The 10,110-nt window shown below is 45.6% G+C and overlaps 1 protein-coding gene across 2 annotated transcripts in view; it reads left to right on the plus strand.

Annotated features, from left to right (window-relative positions):
• nfatc3a (nuclear factor of activated T cells 3a) overlaps positions 1-7,093 on the plus strand; it is a 62,905-nt gene extending 55,812 nt beyond the window's left edge. For both annotated transcript variants that reach the window (XM_069690553.1, XM_069690555.1), the window contains exon 10: positions 6,520-7,093. In XM_069690553.1, the coding sequence (XP_069546654.1) occupies positions 6,520-6,596 (77 nt within the window). In that variant the 3' untranslated portion in view covers positions 6,597-7,093. The remainder of the gene's footprint in view (positions 1-6,519) is intronic.
• The last annotated feature ends 3,017 nt before the right edge of the window (positions 7,094-10,110 follow it).

Raw genomic sequence — 10,110 nt, forward strand, 5'->3', positions numbered from 1 at the left:
CATTTGTAGAGTTTCCTCCAACATAAAGTTCAACAACAGTCTAAAGTCATTCACAGTAAACTTTGGCTCAGCGGCTTTTATTCTGAAACATTTGAGTTCATTAGTGGAGATGTTTCCTCACACAAACTAGTTTTCCTTCAGACAACTTCAGACATTTTTATTCAAATGTGAACAAACTCAGGAAGAAACGTAAACATATCTGTAGTTCATTTGACTCCGATTATTTGTATGAAACCTTTGTTTTGTTTTTGTGCTGGTGTGTGTGTGTGTGTGCGTGCGTGTGTGTGCGCGTATGAGTGTATGTGTTGGAGTCCGAGGCTTTCTCGCCACCATTAACCAACCATAACAGTAAAAACATTGAACTCCTGATTCGATGGCATGAAAAGAAAAACAAAAAAAGAGTGGAAGGAAAATATGTTTCCATTAAACGCTGCTGCTGCTGCTCTTTAAAAACAATGGCAAACATTTGCTGGTCTTTTCCCCTTAAACAAGTGGAAACGGACTTTCTGTGTCATCTTTCCACACAATTAAGGTCTTATAAAGAGTGTAATGCAGAGGTCTTGGCCGGAGCCGGGGCCTGGTGTGGAGACGCTGCCAGCTGCTGCCTCTCACTCCAGACAGAAATAGGGAAAGCCTGGAAATCCCTCGGCGGGGAGGAGAGCGGCGTATTAACTCTCCCTTTTGTTTTTATTTGGATGAAAATGAAATGCGCCGTCTTTAACGTGGAGTTCACCAACATTTTGTTTGCCCGCATTACCGACGACTCTCGTTGCCTCTCCCACTCGAGCGCCGCCGTTCGGCTGGGAAACCGATACTAGTCTCCATTTTTTTTCATGGCCCGCATGTGAGGGCTTGACGGTGCGCTGAGGTAGATTTCACTCCCCCTTGTAAATATGGAGCTGCTGAAATGCGCGCATGTGTGTGTGTGTGTGTGTGTGTGTGTGTGTGTGTGTGTGTGTGTGTGTGTGTGTGTGTGTGTGTGTGTGTGTGTGTGTGTGTGTGTGTGTGTGTGTGTGTGTGTGTGTGTGTAAACAGTCATGCTGGGAGCTTTTGGGGAGTCACCTTAGCGTGTTGCTGCCACCGTATCGTGTTTGGTCGTCAGAACATCACTACAGAGAAGAAGAACTCCGCTTTCGTGACAGAACATCATTATTTATCGACTCTTAAAGCAACGATACAGAACAATGACCATTTTCAGATTCTCACTCGTGCGGATTTGCTGTTTTTCTTTGTCGCATGAGATAGTAACGGAAATATCTTTTTCCTTTTTGGACAATGTGATGGCCACTTTTTTTTTTTTGTGTGTGCTATATTTAGATTTTTTTTTTTTTTTATAGGTAAAATAATCACGAGTTGCAGCTTTCTTGCTGTATATTTTCCTCCAGGAGTAGGAAACATGAACCAAAATTCTCCATTGGAGCGGGGAAAAAACCCAAAAACCAACAAAAAAACCGAATCAATTGTTTTAGATTCAGCCCCCGATGCACCGTCACCCATCAAACGACAGAAAAAGATGAAGTTTAATGAAGCTATCGAGGTTACTAAACACCAGAAGCTCCTACAGGTTGAAGTCCTACGCTGTGGACTATTAACCTTTCTAGTGGGCTCCGCCGATCTCCCCAAGGCGGCCATTCGAGCTCCGCTGGCTTCCCTCCCTTTAAAGGCCGGTCCTCCGGTCGTCGGCTGAGCGGAGCTTCTACTCTGCGTCCCGCATCAGGGGCGGAAAGTCTTGTGAATCACTTACCGTCAGACCAAATGGGAAATCCACCGATGATTCACAGAGATGAGTGACTTTGAGAAAGTGACTTTTGTAACGAGCTTCCCCGGTGCGCCGCGTGCCCTCGCTCCCCCACTCGCTCGCACACTCCAAGAATGACGTTCAAATAAAGCAGAAAGGCACCGCAGAGCAGCAGAGATGAAAGAGTCGAGGAAAAGTCAAAAGAAAAAAAGACAAAAAAAAGAGGCTTTACTGAGCGGGGCCTGGAAGATTTCAATACGCAGTTCCATTAACTGACCATCTCTTTCCAATGTGTGTGTGATCGCTCCGTATTCTTTTTTTTGTCTTTTTCTTTTTTTAACTCCACGTTCACTCTGGTACCCGAGGCTTCGTGAAGACGTGTGCGCGTCGTTACAGGGCTCTGCGAGTGGAAACTGCTCCCTTTGATATTCCCTCTTGCAGGCGGACCGGGTCTCGCTTCGTCTCTGTTCCCTTTGCACAAACCTTTTCCATTGTTGGCATGCCGTCTTCATCCGCTGGACTCAAGAATCAGTCAATCTCCCCCGACTTATTTGCTTAAGCCGCTCTGCCAGAGTCATGTTTTTTTTTTTTTTTTAAGCCCGGGTCAGGGAACCTTTTTTTTTCTTTTCTTTTCTTTTTCTGCGTGTCACAGAGGGCTCCGATAATTACCCATTTTCCATTTCGACAGTAGACGTGTTTATCGTGCGGGGACGTCCATCTGCCTTTTTCGCTTCTGGTTTGCGTTATGTAAATCTTTTCAATGTGCCTCCTTTGACGTGCACTTTAGAAATGGAGATTACCCAATGGCAAGCGGTCTCCTGCTGGAATTGAGACCTCAAAGAAGCCCCCCCCCCCCCCCGATACTTCTTCATTCACCAGACCCAGTTCTTACAACAAATTTACAGTTTTAACGATCCACTTCTAAAAGTCTGCGTGCCGTGTCGGCGCCACGTTTGCGGGGGTTATATTACATTTGTATTATTCCGAACCCTCCCGCTGGCTGCTCGCTCTTACTGATGCCTGCTTGCAGCCAGCGAGCGTAAGCCAGGTCGTCGGAGGTCCGTCCGTCCCCCCCCCCCCCTCCCCTGCACTCACCGGCTCCCGCCGCCCGAGAAGGCCGTCGGCATCGCGTGAGGAGGGAGGTCGGCGGGGGGGAGGGGGTCGGACGCGGGCGGGGTGAGCACGAGAGGAGGGGGGCCGCTCATTTTAAGACGCACTCAGTCGATCGTTTCAGTCAGATAAAGTGCTCGACGCGGGGAAGGACCGAACGACGGCCTCCGCGCGGGAAAGAAGCGATCTGACGAAAGCCTGGTAGTGAAAGTCTCCCAGCAGTAGTATCTGTAGTAGTCGGGCCGATGTATATTTTGTGGAGGGAGACCCCCCCCCCCTCCCCCGTCTCCCCTCCCAGTCATCTGCAGAGGATCTCCCTCCGGCTGAGACATTCAGAGCCACACTTACTACGAGCGGCAGCGCTGAATCAGCGCTCTTCTGTTGCGCTTGCCATGAGCGATACCAGTAAACCTTGAGACGGCACTATCGGCATATGAAAGTCATCGCGGGCCGCGCTCCACTCAAACCTCTCTTTCACTTCTGGGTCATTGATGTGTGGAGCTGCAGATTAAATTGAAGCACAGATTATCTATAGTTCACTAATATGGGGAGATGAACATCCTCTTATTATGTTTAAAAAAACAACAACAACAACAACGATGTAATAACAGCTTTTTTTTGTTTGTTTTTTTTGTCCGCTGACTAAACGTTTTCTTTTGTTCGGACCATTTTGAGATGAGTTTTTTTTTTGGTTGTTTTTTTGGTTGTTTTTTTTTGGTTTGTTTACTGAAGTTGATTTTGTGCTGTATAAGTTTTTTTGTTGTTGTTCTTCGGTCCGCACGCTATGACTTCTGTCACATAACGCTGAGCCCGTTCCCAGTCGTTAGCTGTCATCCAGCGAGAAGGGAAAGAACAAAGACCGCCGCGTTCAGCGGTTGGAGGTGCGCTCGCTTCCTTTCCATTTCATGTTCTGAGACAAGAGATGGAAACGTGCTTCCATTTGTTTTTCAAACGGCTCCAAATCAAATGCTCTGGCTGTAATATCGAGAGCGAAGCCTCTCGACGGGTCGTGTGTGTGTGCGGGGGGGGGGGGGGGGAAACCTCTTTCAAGAGAAAACCGACTGAATCAAAGAGAAAGGAATTAGTCTGAAGCCGGCGGTTGATTGATTTACGCTAATTGCCTTCAGTTTGTCTCTCAGGAGTTATTTATCGGCCGACGGGTTCACGTCTGCCTCTGCAAGCAAACCTAATCAGCACAGCGGAAAGTGATATGTTCCTGCAGACGCCCACTCCATGTCGGTCTGTCTCACTTCACTTCACACCACGTTGCTCATATTGCTGCGGTATTAAGAGCAGATTCAGTCCCTTCAATAAAACGCAGCTTCGGCGTTTTACCGCGCAAAACACTCGAGCTGTGCAGGTGGCACCCCCCACCCCCAATTCCCCCCCCGCCCCCCGGTAATGTCATGCCTCACGGTGTTCAGCGCGGAGCTCGTTTATGCACTAATATCAGGTTGTTGTTTTTTTTAAGGCCGAACACACATTGCTATCAGCGACGAGCTACGTTTTTTTTTTTTTTTTTTTTCTATTCAGCCTCGGATGAAAAGAGTTAAGAATTGAAACGTTAAAAACCCGAATTTGATCTCGGGACAGAAGGAAAGGGCCCGAGGGCTCGCGAGGGTTCTCAACGACGGACCCTTTTTTTTTTATATATATATATATATATAAAAAAGCCGCGCCGCCCTGCGAGACGCCCGTCTCTCGAAAAGGCCGCGACCTTTGAAGGAGCTCCGCGCTCCTCCCAACACGCTTTTAATTTCACGCGTGGAATTGTGTGACGAATCAATAAAGGGGCCCGCCGTGTCATCCCTCGGCGGTACACTGCAGATCACAAAGGCAAATGTTTGCTTTTGATAGTCGCACGGTACTCTCGTAAGCGCGTGGCGGTGCTGCGAGCGTGTGACGGTGTGTGTCTGTGTGTGTGTGTGTGTGTGTGTGTGTGTGTTGTGTGTGTGTGTGTGTTGTGTGTGAGAGAGTGAGAACATGGTTGACATGGGAAAGGAAGAGCCTCCCACGCTAACAGGATGATGTGAGTGATGGTGGCCAGACACAAAGCAAGCAGCAGAAAACACAAATAATGTACAGCAGCGAGGCGGTTGAAATGAAGCTGTGAAGGCTGGAGCATGAAAGTGTGGGTTTGATCTGAAGAGGGACAGATTATTGTAGAGTTGTGAAGTAAATACCAAGGTAACGCTGCAAATAATAATGACGTTCATATTTGCGTTGCTTAATTAGTCCGTTTGATTTTTTAATTTTTTTTCTATTTCTATTTGAACACCGTATGGTTTCAGCTCGGTTCATTTACTCATCGTTGACTGAGTCACACACACACACACACACACACACACACACACACACACACACACACACACACACACACACACACACACCCCAATACCGTTTTTTTTTTTGTAACCGAGTTACAGTAAATCGTTTGTTTCTTCTGTCCCGGGAAACATTTAGATTTTTTTTTTTTTTTTTACAGTTCAGTCTCACGAGTGGACAGAGAGCGGAGAGGAGCTGTATTTCAGCCGTCGTGTTCAGACAGGTCGGTCGGTCCGTAAAACCTCCCGGTGTCAAACTGGGCCAAGAGTTCTCCAAACCAGTTCGCCCGGCCAAACTGATTTCTGCTTCTTTTTTTTTTTTCTGACTCGTCATCGTCACATTTACAAACACTTAAACCACATGAAGAAGTCCCGGGACGGACGCGTACATATTTTTTTTTTCTCTGACGTTTACTATAAATTTGAAACAAATGAAAGTCTTCTCTCTCTCTCTGTCTCTCTGTCTGTCTCTTGTCCTCACCACCTCAAAGTATTTGATTCACTCCACGGCTGCAGTTTTTTTTTGTTTTGTAGTTTTTTTTTTTTAACTGGCTCCCCGCTGCGTTTCTTGTGGTCCCGGTGTGAGCACGTCGTTGAGGCGGCAGCTGGAAAACAATCCGGCTGACAAACGGGGCAGAGAGAGAGAGAGAGAGAGAGAGAGTTATCTGTTATTTATTCCAAATCAGCGTCCAACTGAGTCGGCGGAGTAATTAACCTCGCTGTGCCTGAGTGCCTCCCAGGGCTCCACCGCATGTTTTGTTTGTTGTTTTTTTGTTGTTTTTTTTTAAACAGTGGGTCGGTTTTTACACGGCCTCTACTGCCGTGCTGAACAACAACAACAACAACAACAACAACAAAAAACCCCGTGAAGGGGCCCGAGGAAACGTAGTGAGCCGCCATTAAAGCTCTAATGAAGTAATGGACAAGCTGCAACAGGAGTGCGTTTACAGGAGTCGGTGTGTTGTGCTGGCTGGTTACATTTCTCTCACACACACACACACACACACACACACACACACACACACACACACACACACACACACACACACACACACACACACAGAATGGAATAGTTTCTCTCATTTGTTTTGTCAGGAGTGACTTTGTGACCTTTAAGTTTGCCAGCCTGTTTGAGGTTGGTTTTTTTGTGTTTTTTTTCCACTTTTGAGCCATTTGTAGTGGAACTACATCCCCCTCTGCTGGATGGAAGAAGAAAAAAAAAACATAGTTTCATTTCCAGACAAAATGATGTAAAAACAAGCTGCTGCCACACAAGTCAAAGATGTAGAAGGTGATTCATGTTTCTTTCTCTTTTTTTTTTTTTTTTTTTTTTTTAATCTCCTACAGTGAATGAGATCATCGGCAGGGACATGTCCCAGACCCCCAGCACCCGCGGACCTCCGTCAGCGCACAGCCAGTCGTAGCTCAGCCCTGAAAACAGCCTCTCTCAGCTCATGCACCATCCCCTCCACACCTCCAACACGGACAAGGTCCTGGTCCCGGTCCCTGTGCTCGTCCTGGTCCAGGTGAAAGAAGAGGACTCAAGAGACACGACTGTGGTCAAAGACAAACAGGTTGGAGATTCTGTTAAAGCCACGTGGACGTTCGGGACCGCCCGCCTGACCGGGAGACAATCCTCCGATTTCATTTCAAACTGATTGTTGTCGGAGATGCAGATTCAGACCGTCAGAACTTCACCCAGATGAAACGGAAACGTGAGCAGGAGAGTGGTCGACGGCCTCCTCAGCTCTTCTCTGCTCAGCGCCGTCTCTTTGAGTTCTCGGCCTGCGATTGGTCATCAACGCGTCCCTCTCGGTGTCTTCCCGACCAATCAGCTCTCACCTCTGCGACTCCGCAGCGCTGACTTTTCCAATTCTTCGGGCGGATTACGAAAAAAACAACCGAGAGCGTCGCCGCCGCCGCCCTCTCACCAGCATCGACCTTTACGAGCGAAGGCGTCGCGCGACACGCAGGCATCGGAGCTCCACACGTGCTCAGGAGGTTGTTTCAGTGCTCTGAAGTTCAAGAGTTTCTCAGGCAACGTGGTTAGAAACGTCAGGGTGCTGCGAAAACAAACGCTTGGCACGGTAACTCTAAAAAATTCACGATTAGCTGTCATTGGAGGATTAAATTCGAATCAAAGCGGCTTGAATTGATCTGAATGAACCGTTATCAGCGACAAATCTCCCAAATGTCTCGCTGCTTGTTGCTGTCAGGCCGAAGTGAGTAAAAAAAAACAACAAAAAAAAACAACCTGTGATGACCACTTGGTCCACTGCTCGTTTTCGTCTCTTTTAAAGGTCTGGAGAGCGGGTGGGGGTGGGGGGGGAGTCCGGCCGGGACAGCGAGCTCCCTGCGGTGCTGGTCTCAGATCTGCAACCTGCAACATTCCACTACTTGTAGTAACCCTGCAGCCGTGTAGATATCTGTACATTAATTCCCAACCACCTCCGTCTCTTCTGTCTCCCCCCCCCTCCGCGCCCTTCCTCTCCTGTGTTCCTTCATCTTCTTCGAGTTGAACAAATGCCTTATTAACATTTAGCAGCTTTGAATGGTAGCGAAAGCTTTTTTTTTTTTTTTTTTCGTCGTCATCGTTGTTGTTGTTGTTGTTGTTGTTTTGCACAGCAGGCTTGAAGTTTGACGACGCGTGGGTACGAGTTGCTGATTCCTGATGAGGGGACATTTGAAGGTGTGTGAAGATGTCCAGGTTTCCCCCCCCCCCGTGTTACAGAGAAGTGTTTTCATTGGTCCACCGAGACAGACCTCTCTGCCTCTGAAATTTCTGTTCATGCAATAACTCCCCAAATCTCCCAGGGGGCCTGTCGGTGCCTTTCCATTTCCTAACACACCTGCCGTGGTACGACAGCCCAGGCAGCATACAGTGGGAAATAATCGGGACAAGAGTATTGAAAGTATTTTCTTTGTGAAGATGTCTATATATTGCAGTCACGTGTGGCGTCCCCTTCCGTCAATGAACAAGGTTAAAAAAAAAAAAAAAAAAAAAAAAAAAAAAAAGTCCAGAGAACAACATCTGGATGAAACGGGGGTTCTTCCACATCCCCCTGTTTGCAACAATCAATATTTGCTGATCACAATCAAAGACCCTTGACCAGATATGCAGTGCCTGTATGGCAGCAATAATAATAACACAAACACTTCGAGGGCGAGAGTGTCGTCAGACACGATTGACGTTGATGCAAGCAGACAGACAAGATTCCGGTTTGAACGGTTTCCTTTGGCTTTTTCTTTTTTTCTTTTTTTTTGCCTTAAGCTTGACAACGATGCTCCAGCATGCGAGAGCTGAGGAGCGTTGCTTCTGATGGTTTGAAGTCAGTTTCCAGGTGAAAGTGATTCTGCTATGCATTGAACTTCTGCCTAATGCCTTTAAATATTTAAAAAAATTAATAAAAAAAATAAAAAAAAAAAAAAAAAGGACAAAAAAACCAAGACCTTGATGCCTCTAGAAGTAGACTGTAGACTTGTTGTAGATGCTTGATTGATTCTGTTAGCACCCTGGATTTGTCCCATCAGCCAAGCAGCCTTGTGGAGGACACAGTGCAAACATCTTCATAGGTTCACTTGTGTGTGTGTGTGTGTGTGTGTGTGTGTGTGTGTGTGTGTGTGTGTGTGTGTGTGTGTGTGTGTGTGTGTGTGTGTGTGTGTGTGTGTGTGTGTGTGTGTGTGTGTGTGTGTGTGTGTGTGTGTGTGTGTGTGTGTGTGTGGATGGATGGTTGGTGTTTGTACCAAATATGCTGTACAGAAGACAGGAATTTTAAGAGTCCTCTTTTCAACAACAGAAGCACACACGTTGTATTTTAGGCTATGCAAACTGTAACGGCAGCAGACGTGAGATAAGAACGCTGCACACAAGACGTGAGATTACAAACTACTTATAAAGTTGCTTATGAGCGTCACAGAGTAAAAAAAAAAAATAATAATAATAAACTTTCAGATAGTGAGAGTAGCACGTCACTATGTAAACTATTAGGATGCCTTAAAACTCTTGTTTGAAAACCAGTTTGTCAGTGTGTCTGTATGCTGTTCTGGGTTAACCGTTATTTGATTTTTTTTTTTTTTTTTTTTTTTCCGTGACTAAGACGTAAGTCAGTAACTATTATTATTGTTTTTGTTTGTTATTTGGGGGGGGGACACGGGGTGGAAATAAAGGGGTTGGATGGGAGAAGGGAGATGTTTTTTTTGTTGTTGTTGTTTTTTGCATATAAAGTTGGTTCTGCAGCTTGAAAGACTTGAGCCGACAAAAAAAAAAAAAAAAAAAAACCCAAAACAAAACCAGCATGGACAGTAAACTCTGGCTCTTCTGTCGCAACCAAAGACCGAACAATATGTTCCCATTTTACATAATAGTAAAGCAACAGAGACTGTACAACTCTATTTTTGATACTTTGAAATGGATGTCATTCCTAAAAGGTTGGGGGCATGTATGAGTGTCGAGTATATATATATATATACACATATATATACACATATATACACACATATATATATATATATACATATATATATATATATATAATTTTGTAAAATAAAAGGGAAATACAGGTTTTAGCTGATGTTTACCAAGCCTTGTATTGTTATTTCTTGTATATTTTGTATGTTAAAATTTTTTGTAATTTTTAAGACTGCAGTGCTTTTTGAAATTATTCAAAGGGAATAATACCTTGCATCATACTGTAGGCTAAGTAGTGTATGTCAATAAAACTGAAAACTCAGCCATGGCTTTGTGTTGCTTTTTCAACCATCGCTCAGACACAATACTTTTTTAAAAGTTTGCCATTCCGTTATCGACATCGTTGCCACTCACTCAACAGGCCTCTACGACGCTCTGCACCGCCATCAACAGAGCACTCCAGTTATTTGTCATTAAACTCTTAAAGTCTTTTTTTATTTTTATTAATGGTCCAAAAAAAATCGGTGCAG

Source organism: Brachyistius frenatus, unplaced genomic scaffold (assembly GCF_029030835.1).
Source record: "Brachyistius frenatus isolate BFR_SWC_R1_liver_20210118 unplaced genomic scaffold, ASM2903083v1 Contig_9, whole genome shotgun sequence".
Lineage (NCBI taxonomy): Eukaryota > Metazoa > Chordata > Actinopteri > Embiotocidae > Brachyistius > Brachyistius frenatus.